Source organism: Melanerpes formicivorus, unplaced genomic scaffold, assembly GCF_026170545.1.
Source record: "Melanerpes formicivorus ecotype bairdi unplaced genomic scaffold, bMelFor1.0.p_v2 SCAF_76, whole genome shotgun sequence".
Classification (NCBI taxonomy): domain Eukaryota; kingdom Metazoa; phylum Chordata; class Aves; order Piciformes; family Picidae; genus Melanerpes; species Melanerpes formicivorus.
Window position 1 is genome coordinate 329561 of NW_027142428.1, and position 20643 is coordinate 350203.

The 20643-nt window shown below is 46.5% G+C and overlaps 2 protein-coding genes across 6 annotated transcripts in view; one reads left to right on the forward strand and one right to left on the reverse strand.

Annotated features, from left to right (window-relative positions):
- Positions 1–1213: 1213 nt before the first annotated feature.
- Positions 1214–16364, reverse strand: COPS7B (COP9 signalosome subunit 7B). Of its 5 annotated transcripts, XM_068163908.1 has the most exons (10): positions 16236–16364; positions 15111–15360; positions 13469–13634; positions 12975–13092; positions 9296–9471; positions 8017–8092; positions 6401–6489; positions 5645–5847; positions 4319–4424; positions 1214–2865 (listed from the first exon to the last, which is right to left on the reverse strand). In XM_068163908.1, exons 5-10 carry the CDS (start codon positions 9455–9457, stop codon positions 2707–2709), a joined length of 795 nt encoding a protein of 264 aa, XP_068020009.1. In that variant the 5' UTR covers positions 9458–9471; positions 12975–13092; positions 13469–13634; positions 15111–15360; positions 16236–16364; the 3' UTR covers positions 1214–2706. The 5 variants fall into 5 exon arrangements, with proteins under 5 accessions (XP_068020009.1, XP_068020008.1, XP_068020007.1 ...); XM_068163907.1 differs by lacking the exon at positions 13469–13634 and having other exon boundaries at positions 15111–16364; XM_068163906.1 differs by lacking the exons at positions 12975–13092; positions 13469–13634; positions 15111–15360; positions 16236–16364 and adding an exon at positions 11560–11677.
- A 213-nt stretch (positions 16365–16577) lies between these two features.
- PDE6D (phosphodiesterase 6D) overlaps positions 16578–20643 on the forward strand; it is a 42769-nt gene continuing 38703 nt past the window's right edge. Inside the window, exon 1 of the mRNA XM_068163918.1 lies at positions 16578–16750. Within this exon, the coding sequence (XP_068020019.1) occupies positions 16701–16750 (50 nt within the window). The 5' untranslated portion in view covers positions 16578–16700. The remainder of the gene's footprint in view (positions 16751–20643) is intronic.

Genomic DNA, 20643 nt, shown 5'->3' on the forward strand with positions numbered 1-20643 from the left:
CGGCACCAAGCGCCTCACTGGCACACCAGGAAAGCCAAACATGCAAACAGCTCAGCTCCCTCCAATACCATTTCCTTCTCCATCCTCTACCACCGTCAGACATGGGACAGCTCTTCATTCAAAGTGCTATTTCCTCCCTTGTTTCTTTGTTGATCAAAGGCAATGTGTACTGAAGCATAAACAAGAACTTCACCCCCAGCCAGGCTTTGAGAACAGCAAAAACGTAAGAACAGCTCAAGAACTTGCACTACACTGATGAAGCTTCAGCAAACCGATGTGACTTCTGTGACTGGCAGGGAATAAACACCAAGGATGCCAAATTCACATCTATTTTCCCAGCAGATTGTAGCTTGCTGAGGAGCTAAAATGATTTCCAAAGGCATTTGTATTCATCTTGCCTCTTTGCAAGACTGGTATTGAAAATGGGAAGGAAAGGAAACAGCCAGTGAGGATCACACACCCTCTTGTCACTAGTCAAATCCAGTCAGGAACTGGATGACCAGTACAGTGCAGCTGCCCACACAGACCAGGAACAGCCTTGGTTCATCTCCACCACACAGATCTATTAGACCTGGGTACACAGAGTCCACCTACACCTCCTGAGCAGCTGTCAGCTAAACACAGGGAGATGCTAGCACAGAAACCAGTGCTGTCACTGCTTGGGAAACAGTTCCCTTGAGACACAGGGGAAGGCTTTGAGCTCTGGGCTTATTCACTTAACATCCTTCCTTAGAATTACTTTTTTTTCCCCTAGCATTTCTAGGGGGAGAGAGAGAGATGGCAAAGAATTGGAAATCAAGAGATGTGATCCAGAGGCAACTGGATGGGAGGTATTGAGATCTACCATTCAAGATTAATAGCTGGCATGCCTGCACTGCAGGAGAAGAGAGATTTACTTTCACAAGTGTACAACCAGTCTTCCGACTGAAGACTGGAAGCACACAGACGGCAGAGAATTCTGGTAGCAATAAGAGAAAGGCACGTGCATTGCACAAGCAAGTGCAGGTGACAGCTGGCTGCAGGTCTGGAGCATTGTCACAGTCCTCTGCTTAAACAGCTCCCCTGCCCGCACACAGAGAGCCCTTCTCTTTACAGCACGGAGTGAAACGCCGCGGCCAAACCACGCGGCAGTAAGTCCTCTGCTAGACTCGTAGGAAGGAAATCAACTGGCCTGAGACAGAGCACAACTGCAAACCTTCCATAATCAGGCATCAAAGGTGTTTAGGCTCAGAGCATTTGGCTCAGCTGATCCTTCTGAGCAAACTGGACAAGGACAAACCACAGGCAGAACGGGAAAGCCACTTCCCTGCCTCCTGGATGCACCAGGGAGTTTAGCCAGACCTGACAATGGAAGGTAATCAAGGAAACGCTCAAGTGAACAAGTGCTGTTGGGCCACAAGCCTAAAGCAGCCTCAAAGCCAAGACTCCAGACTCTGACATTAAATCAACATTTTTAATTTTTTTTTCTAAAATGTGCTTTTTTTTTTTTGGGAATTGTGGTTTCAATGCCAGCCCCATCCTCCCCCTTAACAAAAAAGCCCCACACCTTGCCAAACTAGGTGCAAATCACCTGAAGTTAGTCTGTAACAAATGAAAAACCAGAAACAAAACAAAACAAAAACCAACCCCACAAAACAAAGGCTGAAATGCTTTAGAATCACAACAATGTACAAAAAAAAACCAAAACACAAAAAGAAGGAGGAAAATACAACCTGAAAGTGTTCAAAATTCAGAAAGACTAGTCAAGTCCATTGCTTCAGCAAGGGGATGCTGCTGTGACCCCTGCCAGTGGGTCCTGGGCCACCAGCCTGCCATGGTGGCAAAGGGGCTCTTCTCCCACGCAGCCCACTGTCGTTAGCATCCGAGGAAGAGGGAATGCCTTGCCCTTTGAAGGTATCAATGGGGGAAACAACTCACAAGCAGCTCTGGGAGGTCTCTTCACATTCAAAAGGAACAGTTTCTAGTATGCCCCTAACTAGCCACCTGCAAGAAGGAAGGCTTGAAAGAGCAGCCTGCTTCCTCCTTATTGTATTGGTGCCTCAGAGATGCAGAACAGTGCTTTAAATCTGTGAGAGATTAAAGGGCTTAGTAAGGGCAGTAAACAAGACAGTTAAGTAAACAGCCCAGCACTGAATCTCATCTTCACAGAGCGAGGTAGTGTGAATTTCACCCCAGTTTAAAATAGACAGGGGCAGTGGAAAGGCTGAAGACTTCCATGTAAAGCAGTTCCTGGCCTAGAAACCTTTCTGCGCTCCCTTTGGGAATGAAAAGATCTGTGTTGATGGCTTCCTCACTCCCAGCCTGGCTTTGGTAGCCACACTTCAACCCTGGGATTCAGACGCTTACTACAGAAGTTCTGCCAAGATCCGATGTAGTACAGCAGCTTCCTCAAGGTTAAGCAGCAATGAGACTGGCTGGGAGGGAGCAAAACTGTCCACAGATTATTGGGTTTTTGTTTGTTTGTTTTTGCTGCCCCTTTTGGTTAGTCCCTCTATACAGGGCCAGAATAGGGACACCCTGGGAATTCATAGGGGCTGCACAGTGTAACTTAGCCAGGTGCTGCTAACTGGGAGCTGTATTCAGACAGGGCTTTTATTTGCCAGCCTGGAAGTGACTGGCCCAGAACCCACTGAAAAAGGAGACACAGGCCCTTTTTTCGCTCCTCCTGTTGTCATTCCTAGCTGAATGACATTTGGATGGTATGTTCTAGTGACGGCTGGAGACCAGCCCTTTGACTTTGGACATCTTCTTTGTGGGCTGCCTTTGTTCTGTGTGCGGAGGGCACTCTCGCTCTACCAGCTGCTGTTCCATCTCCTGTGCCGACGATGAGGCTGTAGCTTTTAATGTTTTCTTTATGTTTGTGACCTGGCCAAGAAGAGAGAGTGAATCAACACCTGCTTCTTCCTCCCCTTGCAGCAGAAGCCCTGGTGACAGACATACTGAAAAGCCCCTGGAGCACAGAGTGGAGATTATAAAGTAAACTCTCCCCCCAGAAAAGTGCTCTGCCCTTGAGTTCATTAAAGGTAATGTTTCAAACCTCGCTTACAGCCAGAATTGTTAGTATTTCCATTCTAGGTCCAACACAGAATAACTAGAGAATACTTTTTTTATTACTAATAGACAGTGGCACAATATTGTCTCACATTTCTGCCTGGAGAGAGGGACCTGCTCCTGCCTTAGTGCAGAAGGCAGCCATCCTACCATTCTGTTGGCCAAGAAGCAGGAAAGACAAAGGAGAGTGAAAGAAACAGGACTTGGGACAGCATTTTAAAAGGGAAAAATGCCTTTTGGCCTTGCTGGCTGAGCCACAGCTATTTGTTAGAAGCAGGAACAGAAACTGGTTTAGTGGGAGGCAGCAGCACTGCTTCTGCTGCTCTGGCTGAAAAGCAGAGACAGCACCAGGCACCATACTCTGTTCCCTGGAACCCTGTAGGGATTACCAGAAATACAATGAACAAACCTTAGAAAAAAGAAGAAAAACAAACACAGCCCAAAACAAGTTTTGAGTGTGCCAACTCCAGGCCAAAGGCATCTGGCAAATCAAATGGACTACAGATGCCAATCAAGCTGCCGGGTATATGCCACTTCAGAAGGCAAAAGGAAACCTGCAGGGATGCAGCACTCTGCAAGAAATAAACCCTGAGCAAGTGTCTCGGGAGGACCATTTTCACCTTTACAGCTGTATTAGCCAAGATTTGTTCTCACAAGTAAATACACATCAGCAGGGGCTGAAATCGCGTACCAGTGCTGCCATCTACTGCCCAGCTGCACATGGCACAGCGGCAGCAGCACTCCCAGCCCACGCTGCTGGAGTGCCTGCAGGAGCCCTGTCCGGGGGCTTATCTTGACCTCTCGAAGGAAGCTACTGAGGGCACTTTTTGCAGAAGCAATGAGACCTGAGTCCGTTTTGTTAGTGGTACTTTGAGGTTTATAAAACAAAGACAACTGTTTTTTCCTTCCTGCCTGCCTCATACAGAAGGAACAGAACTGCATCAAAGCTCTCTGTTAAACGCACACTTCTGAAAAGTCAATTCAGGAAACCAGTAACTGGTGCAGCCACCTAGCCTAAAGTTATAAAAATGTATAAAGACAAGTTCCAACCTACTCAGTGTGGGGCAAATTTGGTATTTGTGGTGTTATCAGCAGGTGAAAACAGATGTGTTTTCTTCTTACCCTAAACCACCACAACTGATTTGCATGATTGGTAGCCTGCTTCAGAGAAGCCATGACCATTAACCAGGTGTTACTGGATTATTTTCTTCAGCAAACAAACATTTACCAAAGAGCATAGAGCAGCCTGAAGTGACTCTGTACCCACCTCCATCTCTACCTGCTGTTGAGTTCGGTGATGGTTCTCTTTGTATTGGTTGGCTCTAAGGACTTGCTGCTCAATTCCCAAAAGAACTGACTCACAACCGTCACACCTGCAAGATACAAACCAGCAGTGTTTAGAAGTCCTCACTGGAGCAGCTTAATCAGGCAATCTGGAATGCCATGCTCCCCTAAACATTTAGGAGATTATTAAATTTATACCTCCTGCTTAAAGATTAAGAGTTCCAAAAAGCTGGCAAGATAAAGCTTTGCAGCTTACTTGTATATTTCACAGCATTCTTTGGAGTCCATGCTACTCTAACTGTCAGAAAGCAAGTGCAGGTTCAATGTACTTACAACTTCCTTTTCAAGCTGAATTGCAGGGAGTTTTTCAAAAGAATGATTTTAAAAGTAAACCAAAAAGTCAGAGAGAGAATCACCTTGCATGTTAAATGTTCAGAAGACAAGAGCACTCCTCCAACACAGAACTCATAACTGGAGAAGACAGAAAGGGAGTTGGCAGAGGGTTTACTGTTACCTTCCAAACAGTGCTGTAAGATTCTGGAAGCTGCCACAGCCCTCCTGCTGTGACAGGATTGATGGAGTTGGAGAAGCAAAAAACCTGTCCCCACCTCAGGACAGTGTATTTGCCCAACAGTTTAATTACTTTTCATACACTCATTACCACAGTGACTAGGAAGCAATTCCCAGTCAGCTCAGAACCTGCCACAGGCTCCACAGTCTACAGGGAAATTTCTTTAGGAGAATCTTACAGAAAACATGAGGAGCATCTTCCTGGCAAAGGTACAGAAAAATAGTGCCACAGCCCCAGTATGGTTGTCTGCAGGCTGCATTTTCAGGAACAAAAAGAAGGCAAACAAAGGCAACCAAAACTTCAAACCTGAAGAGACATCCTCTCCAAAGAACTGACTCTCTGGACTTTGCCCATGAAGGACAGCTCTGTTTTGATTATCAAGTGCAACAGCAGAAAGGGGAGTAGCTCCCACCACAAGATCAGGTTGGCACATGAGTTTGAAAAGGCCTTAACTGCTCACTAGAGTTCTGTCATGTAAAAACTACAGAAAAGGCAGAATCTCACGATCTAGTACAGTTTGACTTGATATGTAACACAAATTGAATCTCAGATGGGATCTTTGGAAACTTCCCCAGCAGACTCCTCCTCCAAGTGCCTGCTTATGGTATGTGATTCCTAATTAAAAGAACATAGTGGAATTGAGCTAGCACCTGAAATGGTAAAGAATAAGTGGGGTAGGGGCTGGAAATCAAAACAAGCTATGTACAAGGAACAAGGAAGGTGGAGAGACTGCCTCACCATTCCTGGAGTGTTTTGACAATGTTACTAATGTCCTTCTTCTGAATGTCTCTGCCGATACAAAAGTCCACCTCTAGCACCTGGTTTCGTTGATCCAGCTTCCCCTGGATAATATCTGTATAAACTGCTTCAATAATCAGATCTTCCAGCTCTCTCAGATTCCTCATATCCAGGTCCTTCAGCAACACAGAATAGGGAATGCACTAAAAACAGCAAGTTCAAGAATAAGTTAACAGTCCTAGAGCCAAAATAAACAGCTAAGTCTCAGAAGGTCAGGACCCAAAAGTTTATTGTATCCTAGACTTTTCGGCCTGCAGTGACTGGTCGTGGCAGAACCAACACTGCCACAGCTTCAGTAACTCCTGAAGCTTTGGCATAGCATATTCTGGAGGAAAAAACGTTAATGGGATTATATACAAAATTAAGAACGTTGCCTATTTTCATCTTGAACAAAAAGTCAGTGTTTTTAAGAATCATTTTCCAGCTCCAGCAATGAAAGAAGCCATACAAAGTTTCCCAGCCCTTCCTGGCTCATTCTCATGTCAGTTCAGACACCCTCACATCTCATCTGTGGAAGTCCACTAGGTTAACGTTCCAAATGCACCACAAGACAAGGCTGTGCATTACTGGTCCCTGCCTAGTTGCAGGACTTTTTGTGAGTACTCATTCATGCAGTGCCACACAACTTCAGTGCTATGGAACTAATGCCATTTTCCAAACCAGAAAGACAACTACTCTCACACACAGTGTACTTACCTTCATTCTGGAAGCCAGGCTTACAATCGTCAAGTGTTTCAGCTTGTTCTTCTGAGTCACTGTTAATTCAGGGAGGTTATCTTTGTTTGCTGTTAATGTTAAAAAAGACAAGATTCAGGGCTTTCCTGCAAGGATTATACAATCCAGGCTACAGAACACTACATTCTGAGAGGCTGAACAACTCCAGCTACAGTGGGTGCTGGTGAGTAGAGCGAGCTGATGATGATGACAGATTAGCACACACCCAGGGAGAGAGGGGAAAAGTTAAAACCCAAGTTGGCCATTCCATTATTCTCTGCTTCCTCAGTAATTCTGGGTTTGGAATTAGAATACAATTCACATCTACACAAGTGATGTCCTGCCAAAACAGTTGGTCAATGCTTTATTTTACCCCCCAAGTCATTTTTATTTCATTAGTGAGCTGACAGAATAAAATCTTCTTCCTCTGCTAATCTGGCTGTAAGGACAGCTGGTCTTATTCCTCTGAAGAGCTGCACAATTTAGAACTGAAAGTGTAAAGTAAATTTAGAATTGACAGTACCAGGCTGAGGAAGAGGGGAGAAATTATTAATCTTAAAATGGCTTCACTGTGATTGTATTGTATTCATGTGCCTCATGAATATTTAAAAATAGGAAGAAAACAGGCAGCTTTCAAATGCAAAGAAACTCTTTAGAATACCTGCTTTAATGGAAATTAATGTTTCAGGGCCACTGCAGTTCTCCTATCCACCCCACCATACTTAATGCTCTACCTTTGGACTACTTTTCCCTCTTTCTTCACTAGAAAAGGAAGATCAGACTCTGCTGTCACATGCTGGGACACAAGACCCATGCGCAGCAAACCCATCACAGAATTCATGTGGCTCGTGTTACTCCACAACCACTGAAATTTCCAGCCCTTGCACTTAGAGATGCAACTTCTCCTTACAGGAATTAGACATCTCATCCACCACAGTGATAGCCAGCACTGTGACAGAATTATTTGTCACACTCTGTAATGGTCTGGATTAGGTTGCCACCCACAAATGAAGTATTAAATTGTAGCAGAATGGGAGCATAAGCACCAGAGATAAAAAGCACACCTCGACATATACCAAAGTGATTCACACATAGTCCTTCTGAAGCTGTATAAAAGCAGTCATTTCCATTTGTATTCTAGCTAAGGAATGCTTCCTTTTCTTTCAGCAGTGTCGTCACAGAATAAAAGGTTATTCTTTTATAATTTCTTTAAATAAGTAATGCAGAACAATTTTGCCTAAGTTTTCTGCAGCTCCCACAACCGATGCAATCTAAATTTCAAACAGATGTCTGAAACTGCACTCTGCAGAGGTAAGCAGCCTGCAAATATCAATGAATACTGCTACAGACCAATACAAACCAGTGCTGCAGTCCAGTCGGAACCACAGCCTCCAGCCCTTCCTTCCCATTGCAGTAATTAAAAACAAGAACATATGACCCAGAGATCACCTGTGAACAATTCTCCTCCCACACAGGTTCTGTTCTTGGACATTTTGACCCTGCCACACGACACCAGAAACCACAGAAAGCAAAGAGGTGCCTCTGACAATTCAAAAGGGCAACCCACTGTAGTCTGCAAACAGGCAGCAGTCTCTTACCTACGTAGTCTGGGTATGTTCCGTACGCAAACAGGTTCAGCAACTGGAAATAAGCAGCATTAGACCCTTCAGCAAGCTGAATGGAAAGAAAACAAAAGAAGCCCCATGTAACATGGTAACAGCCAACATGTCCCCTAGTAGGCAACTTCTCCAGAGAATGTTTTAAGTGTACACAAAACAATAACAAGAAAAGCAATGATGTCCCAGTTTTAAAGAGCTGGACCTTCATGGGCCTCATGAGCAGCAGCAAGTTTCAGAAGCTTCAGTCATGGTAATCCAGCCATTTCTATGCCCCAGAACTTAGCCACATTTTGGACTGTCAACTGCTCTGTGTGACCCCTTAGGAGGTGAAAGAAAAAAGTGACTCCTGATTTCAGCTGACATCCTACTGGGCCAGCTCCTCTCACCATGTAACAAGCAAGCAGGCAATGGTGCTTGGTTAAGCATCCGTGTCAGCCTAAGACAATTTATCTGTAGAGCCACAAAAACTTCAAGGTAAAGCAAGCTAGAAGACTGTGAATCCATTTGAAAGCAACAGCACCCATCTCACATGCAAACACTTCATGACAATAATTGCAGCATCAAGCAGTGGTTTTTATCAAGTGTGGTTTTTGGATACCATTTGCTGCACACAGACACAGGAAAAAAAAACCACACTGGCAAGCTGATGCTGAATAACCAGAGATTTATTTTTTTGGCTTATCTAAGAGGCTGTCTGGAAAGCCAGACTTGCTGTATGCCTCACTACCAGAGCTGCAGAGACACTCAGCCTCAATTCCATCATTGTAGCAGAGCGGATTGCTGGTGAGACATACTGAGACATACTCAGTAAAAGCTCTGGAACTTACTTTCCACCCTGGTTTGCAGTGGTTTGGATGTGGTTGCCACCCAGGCCTGCTACACTAGACATCTGTTCACAAACACTTTTGGAGAGCATTGAAGTTGTGCTGTCCAGAACAGTGAAGGAGTTGAAAGGGAATTTTTTTGTTCTTGGCTGGGAAGGTGCCTTCTTAAAATTGTTACTGTACTGCTGCTGCCAGGTTTTTGCTGTACTAGCAACTGCATTAGGGGAGCAAAGTTTTATATAGGTACCTTTTAATATCTAATATATACAAGCAAATGCAATCTCAATCTCTCATACACAAACATCTCAGAAGGTAAATTGCAGCAGGCCCTTCCTGGCAGAGAAATTTCATACACAGGCTGGCTGTGGAAACTTCTGGGGACCCTTTACACTGGGAGTGCAGAAGGGGCATTAGGATAGAAACTCATCTCTTACCTCTTGCACGTTTGTTAACTCCAATAGCTCTCCAAAGACATAAACCCCAGGAGCCTCCAACACTTGATTTATAAGAGCAGTCAGAGCAGAGCCACTTGTACCTTTGGCTAGCAAAATAAACTGCTCTAAAAGATTGCAGGACGGTTTCTGTTCTCCTGCCATTCTAGGTTTTCAATCTGTCAATAAAAGAACATGATATTAATACATCTTTTCTCCTCTGCTGGGTACTGTCTGGCAGTGGATCAGAAGGTATGCCCAGCATAATAATATTTCCAGTCAGCAGAGACAGGGCTTTTTTCTGTATTCAGAGGGCAGGCAAGGAACCCAGCAGCTTTGAATGCAGATTTATCTAGGGAACAAAAATTATTTACACAGTATCTCAGCAAAATTCCTGCAGACTGTTTAGTCAGTTCCCTAAAAAGATCTGCTCCTGCTAAGAAGAAAGGAGTTGGTTTCAGGCCTCTACTGATGCTGCCAAATAATGCCAACTGCAAAGACATTTGTTATTATGTCTATTACAGGCCAGCTAAGACCTCCTTCTTCCTCATTACACTGCTTTAAAGCAACAACTAACTTAATTACCTGTGAAGAATTGATCCACATTGTAGGCCTGTACATTGTACCTTTTCCTTTGACACTGGCTATAGATAAAGCATGCATAAATAATTACTGTTGCTTTCTGAGCCTAAAAGGCAAAAGGAACTATGGCCTGTAAGTAGCTTACCAGTCTACATTGTAGAGTTAGTTTTGGGTTAACTGGAAAGCTTATGTGATAAAAATACCCTCTCTACAATGGCTCTATTTAATTCCTTGTAAAGAGAGGTCTTTGTCTTCAGTGGTTGCCTGACATTTCTGGTGTGCACATTGTCTCCCAGCACCAAAATGTTGCTTTTGAAATGTAAAACACTGTTTATTAACAAGTTCAACAAAATAAGTTGTTTGCTTACAAACAACTAAGGAAAAACTTCCAAATGTTACTCAGACATCAAACAGAGAAAACTTAACAGATAATGGTTTTTTTGTGTTAAGTTTGTATGGGTTCATCCTCAAGTCTAAGCAGGCAACTTTACCCTGGTGAAGAAAACCAGCCACCATAAAACTTGTCTCATTCTGCGAGACTGCATCTGTCCTTGTGGGATTGGTACAGTCACACAGGTGATTGCACCATTCGACCAGGCCTAACCCAATTAATACTTGTGAAGGAAACACAGCCAGCTTCCTTCATTAGTCAACTTCTAAAAATACACTTTACTCCATTCCATTCCACCTGCAGGCAACAAATGGTCCCAACCTGAGCAGGCATTCCTTTGCATTCTCCACACAAAAACTTCTTGGTTCTTAGTGTAAAGTCTCTTGGGATTCTTTTCATGAGGGACATGCATGCAGCCTGGCTGAACAGCACCTCGGGTTTGAATAATAAATACAGCAACGCTCAGTGTGGCATCCTAATGCACCTAAGCATCAGTACTAATTCCCATGGTCACAGATAAGAAGCAGACACACGAGACAGGCAATTTTCACGTGAAGTAACTTAGCTGGGAACAAGAACCAGATTTCAGAGTTTCTTAATTATTGCCTTCCCTCTCAGGTAATCAAGAGATATGCTGGTGTATGAGGCTGGCATTATCCATGCCCTGCTAAGAAAGGAACGTCAGTTCTTTGCCCCTTTCCAAGTTAGCGTTCAGACAACTGAATTGCTATTGCAACCCATCTGCACAACCGTGTCACCAGGGCCACTTCGCTGTTCTTTCCACAACCGACTCACCCTGGTGAGGAGTGACTGAAACATAAATAAAGAACACTTTAAAAGAGCTTACCCAAAAGCTCTACTAACCCCTCAAGGGGACAAACAGGGCTTCTCCCCCCGCCATGCCTTGCTGCAGCCTTCCAAAGGTGCCTGGAAGGGTTTCACGGCAGGCAGCGGCGCACAAACCCCAGAGGCGGGAGGCAGGCTGCAGAGCACGGAGGCAGCCAGGCCCCTCGGCCCTCCCGCCCCACAGACCCCCGGCAGGACCCTGTGGCCCGCCGGGCTGGCAGCCCGTGCCCCACTGGGCGGACCGAGCCCTGCCGCAGGTGGGGATTTCCTCTGGGTCCCGCCGCGAGGCCCTGTCGCCCCTCACCACCTCCCCGGTCCCCGTTCGCCTCTCATGGTGTGGGGAGCCGCATGCCTGGTAGCGCCGGGACGCAGCCGCGGAGCTGGGAGAGCAAAGGGTCCGTGCGCGGAGCGGGGGCGGGCGGGACGCCGCTCCCTGCCCCAGCGTTACCTTTCCGCTCACGGCCTCTCTGCCCGGCCTCCCGCCCTGCGGCTCCCGGCACCGTGCCCGCCGCGCCTCAGGCCGCCATGATGGCGGCGCCGGTGTCCCGCGCGCGGCTCCTTCCCCCGGAACGCGCGGCCGCGTGCGGAGCGTTCCGCCCCCGGGCGGCGGCCTAGCCCGGGCACCGCGCCCCGGCATCCCTCCGCCGCCGGGCTGCTATGGCTGGGGCACGCCCGCTGGCGGCGATGGGGAGGCTGGCCGGGGACCCCGAGCCGGGGACGGGCGGCCGGCTGTGCTGGCGGCTGCTACCGCGGAGCTGTGGCACTGCGAACGCCGCCTGCCCGGCTCCACCGCGTCCCCAGCATCGCTTAGCTACATGAGAGGGAAGTTTCTGTCGCTGCCTTTGGGGCACATGAGCTTTCCTGCAGCACCGCGGGGGTTTTGCACTCTAAAATGACCTGTGCGAAGGACCACCGTTGTAAGGCCACACTCCAGAGCGTCCTTTGTTCTGACAGCATGGCAATGTGGGTGTCTCACACGAACAGTTCCCATTCCCCCGGCATACACCACAGCCTGTGGTGACAGGTTGGACTCGATGACCCTCGAGGTTTCTTCCAACCTTAGCGATACTGTGATACTGAGTTTATGGCAAAACTTGGGCAATGCCCAAGAAGCTGAAGCATGGCATTAGTAGATTGAATGGTTGTGCAGGGCAGAAGGACAGAAGCTACTAACCAAGACTCTCGGGCCAGTCCTGCTTGGGGGGAGAAAGGAAAAATCCCAAGAGATGGGGCAAAAGCTCACAGAGTGCTAGAAGTGATTTTAAACTCCATAGGAAAATGTCCTATACACATGATAAACTGAAAGGCAGAGCTCGTTCTGCCATGTGGGGGAGCAGGGAGGTAGCTGTTGGGGTTGAGATCCTCTCCAGGACATAGATCAGGAGCCAAAACACTCATGGGGGTAGAAGTGCATGAGTGGAAACAAGAGGGATTGTTACCCTTCCCAAGGCCTGGACACTCATCTGTACCACACTGTGAATAAAGCATGTTTCTCCTACAAATCCTTTAGCTGAGAGTAGAGTGCTTCTGGCTTTCAGTCAGCTAGTCCCTGAAGATCAAACCATGGACCAGCACTGTCAGGGGAGGGGAGCTTTCAGGGAATGAATATCAAAAACTGATGGGGCTTAGCCTGCACCTCAGAGCCATCCACAGTGGGTCCCCAGGGTCCCATCTTCCAGAGAAGTGTCAGACAAGCAGAGATGCAGGTGTTAGGATGCTGCTGTGACACTGGTCTTCAAAACAAATTGGATATAAAAAACCAGGCCCTTCACAGCAAGGGAACTCAGCCAGGGCTATAACAAGCCATTCAGTAATTTACTTAAGCCACACTTAGATCTCATCTGCATGGGGAGGGAGAATTACCTCTTTAATCAGATCCTAAACAGGCCCGCCACCACGGTTTGTGTCACCCTGCAGACACCCTGGAATGGTTGCTTTGGCAAGCAGAGCGTGGCATCATTTGTCTCAAGAGTTGTTAAAGCTGAAATAGAAATGGAAATACATGATTGGGAGCTATTTCTCATGGGACATTTTTGCAACTACCTGCTGAACTCTGCAGGTGAAATTCAGCTGCATTATAGATCTGTGTAGGTCAGCCAGGAGGGTCTGTTAGTCAGTCTGTCCTGACATGCCTGACTGCCAGGCTGACATGGACTTTGGAGGATAGCATCAGCTAAGCTCAGCTTTTGGGATGGATTTCTCTTTTTTTTTTCAAGAGAAAAATACAAGCATACCCAGCTGGCTCATCCCCTTTTAAACAGCTATTGCAACCTCTTGCTCCACCCACGCAGCTTTCTGTGTGCAGGGAGATGTTAATCCATTTTATCTTTTAATGTTGGCATTATCTCTTGACTTACCCTGTCTCTTCCCCTTGTGATTCTGCAATCTAAGTCCCTTTTAGGCAGCAGATAATTCACCTTATTTCCCTGCATTGCCTGAGAAAGGAAACCATAAATCCAGAGTAATTTCCCCAAGTAGTGGGGTTGTGGAGCCAGCAGCCAAGGCATGAGGCTGTAAAGTCACCTGTAAGGGACAGAGGCAAGGAATGGTGTGATTAATGCACAGTGACAACCCTCTGTCTTGCAGTTTCCATCACACCAAGTTCAATGTCTGGTTCTGCAGGCTTTTTGGCCTCTAGCTGCTCATCCTGCTGGTGTGCACACCCTGCCTGTCTCTGCCTCCTGCATGCCAGGCTGATGGCACCAGCTTCACTCCCTCTAAGTGTGCACCTCCTGGTGCCCCATGGCATGACTCTGGAGCCGGTTCTTCCTCTCCTGAAGTTCCAATTCTGATGTATTCTTGGCAAGACAATTATCATCTGACCTCACCAAGGAGAGGACCAGCAGTGAAAGAGCTACTTTTGTGTTTCTTATATTTTTCCTTATCTTTCATAAATAAGGTTGTTTTAAATCAAAAACTCTTGTGAAAAGAGGCAGGTTAGGACACTTAGGACCTTACCAATAACCCATATAATACACATTACATTCAGAATTCACACACCAGGCTAGATTTAGCTACCAGGATTAGGATCTGGTTCCTAAAGTGTCTGTAATAATACTACTTTCTCACAACTTAAAGCAAAGTAAGATCAACTTTGGCACCATGGCCACTTTAGGAGGTGCATCTGCATATGACTGAATGACTGGCAGCTCTAGGGGTAAGCTGGGCTGTGTAGGAGCTAATACAGCCCTGGATGCAGTTTTGTTCTTTATCTGTGTGTGCTTTTACAATTCTTCATCCATTTAACCTCTCTCCTTCCAGGCTTCAACTCCCACAGCTGCCAGCACACATCTCCAGAGCATGGGGTGATGGGAGCTCCCACGCTCTGATGAAGAAGCTGTAAAGCTCCCTGCATTTTCCAGGATCCAAAGACCAGGCTGCTTGCTAGACTTTCATTTCACACCTTATGCAAGTGAGGAGTGATGTGCATCTGGGTGGTTGCAGATATGCAGCTGTACAATCCCTTCCATCAAGCGTGGGGTGAGATGAACCCCCAGCTTATGAAGCCATCTCCTAGTTATTCTCATCTGCAGAAACACCAGCTTGTTTATTTGCACCTTGAGAGAACAGCTGGAGGCATCTTCTCACCTGCAATGGCATCTCAGAACTGTCACACCTGCCACAGATGTGAAAGCAAAAGTGAAGTTTTCAGCACAAAGCAGCACCAAGAAACAGACTTGCAGCAACTTTCTTGCAGGCAGATTAGAAAGACAACGTGTTCAATTGGTGTTGTTTGTGCTAACATAGCCACAACATTTCAAGAGGATAGAGATCCCAGGGTTTCTGCAACATTTTGAGTTATAGCATCACATGTTCTGCTGCAGCTTCTGCCCAGAGCAGTCACAAAAAATTCACATTTCAGCCATGATTCTTTTGTCATTTTCAGATGTTGAAAAATGAGAGACCCGTGCTTCCATACACCGCAAGTTGAACTGGGGAACTCTGCAATGTGGCCAGAAAACCAAAGGCTCCAACTCTACGTTCTGGAAACACTCTTACCTGTATGTTGAAGATGTCCTTCAGTTCTGCAAGGGTTCCATTTGGTCTCTGACTTTTTCATCTCTGAAGAGGCTGAACAGAGGCATGATTTTCTCATGTCTTGTGTAAACCAGCATGTCAGTAGTTCCTCCTGGCAGGTTCTTCTCCCATACACAACCATTTATTTCTGCCCTCTTCAGGTCTACTTTTCTTCTTGCTCACGGTTTTCCCCATGAGTCTTTTCTCCTCGGTGGTCTTCTGTCCCGCTTCCCTAGAGAGCATGCAATTACACAGCCTATCTAAAACCCAGGAAGGACTCTTAATAAAACATATATATTAGCAGAGCATGTACCTGGCACTCTGCCCAGATTCAGAATGAACCCTTCATACATTTTGAAACTGATGGTGTGGAACTGAGCATGGGTGACACACACCAGGGAAATAAATGGTACTTATTTTTATTATTAAGATCCCATGTTGATTATAGTGGCAGTAGCCTTGTCCTGAAGCATTGAACGAGACCTTTATTAATGTTTGTGTTCTCATTTGTATAGTGGCTGATCTGGAGGCAAGTCAAACCATGAACGTATTGATGGCACTCTGATTGTTCACTGTTCTATTTCTGAGCCTGTATTACAACCAGTGCCTTTATTCTTCTCACAAGATATGATTGCCTTGCGTTAGCTGCACAGGAGTTAATTTGTTGTGCTCATACAAAAGAGCAGCCTGGCTTCTGGGACGTGCTAACGAACCAGAGACTTTTCTCCACAAACACAAAGCCCAAATTTCTGCAGTACAAAAAAAAGCTGCTTTTGTTCCAGGTAAAAATAACCTATTATTTTAAACTTTGTCCATAATGCTGGTCCTGCTAGCTCCAGCCCCAGTGTATACAGCAGTTGCTGTGCACCTGAACACAGCAAGAACCCAAGTCCACCATACCACCCGAATTCACGGCCAGAGCTCATCTGGACTCTAATCAAGCGGCCTAGGGATGAATTCGCTGCCCAGCACCCAAGTAGATACGCCAACCGAGTTGCAGAAGCTCGGACACAGCTTAGGCAGTGTTCCCCAGGTAGGGCTGGCGTTGACCAGGCCTGTGCCGGCTTCTCACACCTTCGACAACAGTCCCTTGAAGCCTCCCCTCACCCAGGCCGCCGCCTGCAGGGGCGCCCGCTCCCTCCGCTTGTCGCAACCCCATAGCTCAGCCCGGAGCGTCCAGGAAAGGTTTGTCCTGCGACGACTCCCGTCCTCTAGCGACGTCAGGCCCCGGCGAGGCGGACGCCTTAACGACCGCTGCGCAGCCGCCCTTGAATAGGGAGGAGGGGCCGGCTCGCGGATACGCAGTCTGATTGGCCAGCTGCGCCGTCCTTCATGGTCTAGGGGGCGGGGTGATAAAGCTTAGACAGCGAATGATTGGCCAATGTAGTGGGCCAGGGGGTGGGGTGGCTGCAGGCCGCTCGGGTTGGTTGCGCCGGCCAGTGGCGGGTGCGAGGGAGTGAGGGGGGAGGGGTGGGGGTCCTAAGGCGCCGCTGTCACCGCCGCCTTCCCGCCCAGGCCCGCGCAGCCAGCCCGGCCCGGCCCAGGCCCGTCCGCCCGCGGCGCGGCAGGACCATGTCGGCCACGGACGAGCGGGCTAAGGAGATCCTCCGGGGCTTCAAGCTGTATCCTCCCGACGGGGGCCGTAAGGCGGGCGGGACCCAGCTGGGAAGGGGCGGGGGAGTATTGGGGTTCGTCTCCCCACCGTGGCAAGGGCACGTGCAGGCCCCCGGGGCGGGAAGGGGGTTGTCATGGAAACGCCTCCCCGCCTGGGCTGTCCCCAGTGGCGTTCTCCCCTCCGGTGGCGGCGCGGGGAGGTGTCTCTCCTCCCAGACGTGGCTGAACTCCCGCGGGGCTGACACCGGCCCCGATGTGGCAGGGGAGGGGGAAACGGGGCTGAGGGGGAGCACTCCTGGCTCCGGGGCCTGGCTTCTCCGTCACTGCTCCGCAGGGGACTGCTGTTGTGTGTGGGAGGTGTCCCTATCGGGGCGGTGGCAGATGGCCAAAGTCCCCACCGAGGTGGCGGCCCCCACCTCAGCGTCTCACCGCTCTGGAGCTGTCCGCCGGCAGCTGCTGAGGGGCGGCCCTGGAGCAGCGGCAGCCCCCGCCGCGGCGCCGAGGACAGGTGAAGTATCTAGGCGCCCGGTGCTCTCGGTCTGAGGAGGATCTGATCCTTTCCCCTCCGGCCTGCGCTCAGGCATTTCAGCTTAGGAAGGGAATACCTGGTCTTCAGGTCCAGAATCAACTAAATGCCTCATTCCTTTCAGTACCGTGAGACGCTGGCACACGTTGCATTGGTCATGGTTGGTTATACGATGACTTATTGCTAACGCTGACACGCTGTAGGTGTTAATGCCTTCCTGTGCAGTTCGTTTTACAACTTTTCATGGTGTGGCTTTTAAAGAGCATTCTCATTTTGTGTCTGTGGTTATCTTGAATATGAATAATGCTGATGAAATGAGATAGATCAGAGCTTCAAAGAGAAATGAGATTCTGTGCTCTCCTTTCCAACTCAGGGTTTCAGTCGACTAGAGAAAGGCCTGACCTAAAGGCCCACATGCAGACTAAGGGTGAAAGACATATGCCACACCTAAAATATATTTTACTATAGTAGATTCTTCTATGCTTGGAAGACAAGTGTAGACTCTACAATTTTTTTTTGTGGGTTGGTTGTTTTTCCTTTTTTTACAATGAATGGACAGAAGTGGACAGAATATTCCCTTGATCTAGTATTATGTCATAGTTTAACCTCAGCCAGCAGCTAAGCACCACAGAGAGATGTTTGCTCACTCCTCCCCCCTGCCCCAGTAAGATAGGGAGAACTGAAAAAAAGTAAAGCTTGGGTTGAGATAATGGTTTGATAACTATGATAAAATACAACAACAATAATAAAATAAAACTAATGTAATGAAAAGGAATAAATAAAAGATAAATAAATCCCAAGATTTAAGTGTTGAACAGTGTAGTTGCTCACTATCCTCTGACCAATGCTCAGTAACTCCCTGAGCAGCAATCCTCTCCCCCCAGCCAACTCACCCCAGTTTATATACTGAGCATGACATTCTGTGGTATGGAACATCCCTTTTGCTAGCTCAGTTTAGCTTTCCTGACCACACTCCCTCCCAGCTTCTTCATTGGAAGTTAAAAACCCCTTGATTTCCTAGCAACCACTGAAAACATCAGTATGTTACCAGCATTCTTCTCATACTGAATCCAAAACGTAGCACAGTAGCAGATACTAAGAAGAAAAGAAAAATAACTTCTATCCCAGCCCAAACCAGGACATACTAGTATTTCTAAATGTGTTTTTTTTCTGTCCAGTGAGATGTTCATAATCTCTATGCCAGCTGTAGCAGGATCTGATTTTCTAGGTTGGATTTAGACAGATAGATGCTATGGAACTATAAACAGATGCTTTTCTTAACTTTTGAACCTTTGTCCTCTACCCCAGCTGTTAGCACTGCATCTGGTTGCTTTTTTTCTGTACTAGTATTATTGACAGTGCTTTTTATTTATGTACATGTAATATTTTAGCATGTCAAAGCATGATTTATAAACATTTTGTGCTGGCAATTAAAAGGATAAGCTTCTGACAAGACCAGGCTAAGCTGTTGGTAGAAGTGAGGAGTACCTGGAAAGTTAAGAATAGGGAACAGACTTTTGAGTGCTTCTTGCATGTGTTTGTATAGTCTTTGCTGGATGTTAGAATTTGCATGAAGGCCCTTGTCCAACTTTGGTTGAAATAACCCATTGTGTTGTTTGTTGGCTTGAGGAGAAAATGGGTTTTGCCCTTTAAGAAGAAGGATGTTAGACAAACCTGAGGAAAACTTCTGTTACCTCAAGCAGCCATAGCCTAGACAAGAAGCTTCAATAGAAATAGTCTGTAGTACAGTGTTGGAGTACCCCAAGTTTAGTCTTCCTTTGCTTGTTGTTGCAAAAACCTGATACCCATTTTACTTCTGATAGGACAGCTTTAGGCAAAACCTTCACTGTGCTTCTCCAATAATGTTCTAGAGTACTAAGGTGGTTGCCATAGGGGCCAGGTAGCATGAAGTCTGAGAAACAGGGAAGTTTGGAGAAACACTTAATAGCTGGAACTTTTAGCAAGTTAAAATACCTGAAAACTGTCTGTGTGTGCCTTTAAGGAAACCAGAAGAGGGGCTGAGCAGACATTCCTCATTTATGAGAGGAAGCCTTGAGACACTGCACCATCCACACAGGAAACAACTCATGCTCAAATGTGACTATGGTCTTTGTATGCTAGCCATCAGCTCAAACTTCCTTTTCTGAAAACAAATGTGTATTCTAGACCATATTATATTTTATAGATGCTTTATCTTCCACCTACTTTACTGTTGTGTGTGCTAATTTAATTTACTTAATAGAAAGGAAGAGAGAAATGTGTTCTGAAAAGCTGTACAGTATATTCTTTCAGTAGTTGAAAACTTTTTTCCTCTGCTCCCAGGAGGGAGTGACTTCAAAACTGCCAACTTAAACACACCCAGCAGACTTGGCACTTCAAACTGAACTTGCTTTTAGCACAAGAAACTAGAACAGTGTTACATCTATGGTCTGTAGGTATTAGATTCCTTGTGTGGCAAGATCAACTGATAGGGCAGAGCATCCTTGAGGAAACAGGCTTCTGAAATACTTGCTTGCCATAACACAGGATGAGGCACTGTAGCTGGAAATCCAGTTCTCATTGAGTAATCAAACAAATTGTTTACTTGTGGTTCCTGAGAGATGTTAATTACAAGCTCTCCAACCGATTGAGACATGCTGCTGTGGAAGTTAAATTACAGCCCAAATCCACCCTCTAACTTAAATGCAGAGACAGGCCTCCCTTCCTCTATGACGCTAGTGCAAAAGCATGCTGTGGTTAGTATCCTTAAATTCAAGCCAGAAACATTTGCTCCCTCTTCTGATAGATTTTAGAAAGATTAAACCTGAAAGGAGAAATATTTGATGCTTGTAGGCAAATGAGCATATTCATTATACTTCATTACACGTGTCCTAAACATTTTTATGACACCAGTTAAAAACTGAACATTGGCAGTCCAGTAAGCGTGGTGCAGTACAAGACTAAAGGCAGACAGCAAAATTGCTTTATAGTTTGTCACACAGAGGCAGTATTTGTTACAGAGCTTGTAAGTACTTTCAGCAGCTCCTTGGTTTGAAGGCACTTGCCTGAGCAGCAGCTATTAACACGTAGCCTATTGTGTCTGCAGGTAGGCATAGCATCTACAGGTAGCCTACTATAAAAATGCAGACTTGTTGTTTGACTATAAGTGACATCAGTTGGTAACTGAAGATACAGTCCTCTGGAATAGTAGCCAAGTCATATTTCCACAAGTGTTTATGCACAGCTGGTCCTACAATCTCAAGTACATGAAATACAATTATACCTTTTTCTTCTAGAAGATGGGACAGTTACTCTGTCAGGCTTTTGCCTTGATCCTCACTTATCCTTTCAACATATTCTTCAGGTTTCATTCTGTCATTTAATCTTTAGAATTAG

What these genes read in the sequence shown, in the direction of transcription:
- COPS7B (XM_068163908.1), bottom strand. Translation starts at nt 9,457, where the DNA reads ATGGCAGGAGAACAGAAACCGTCCTGCAATCTTTTAGAGCAGTTTATT. An exon ending in AGTTAACAAACGTGCAAGAG is followed by an intron (nt 8,093 to 9,295) that starts GTAAGAGATGAG and finishes CTTTCCATTCAG; the next exon opens with CTTGCTGAAGGGTCTAATGC. An exon ending in GTCAAAACACTCCAGGAATG is followed by an intron (nt 4,425 to 5,644) that starts GTGAGGCAGTCT and finishes TGTATCTTGCAG; the next exon opens with GTGTGACGGTTGTGAGTCAG.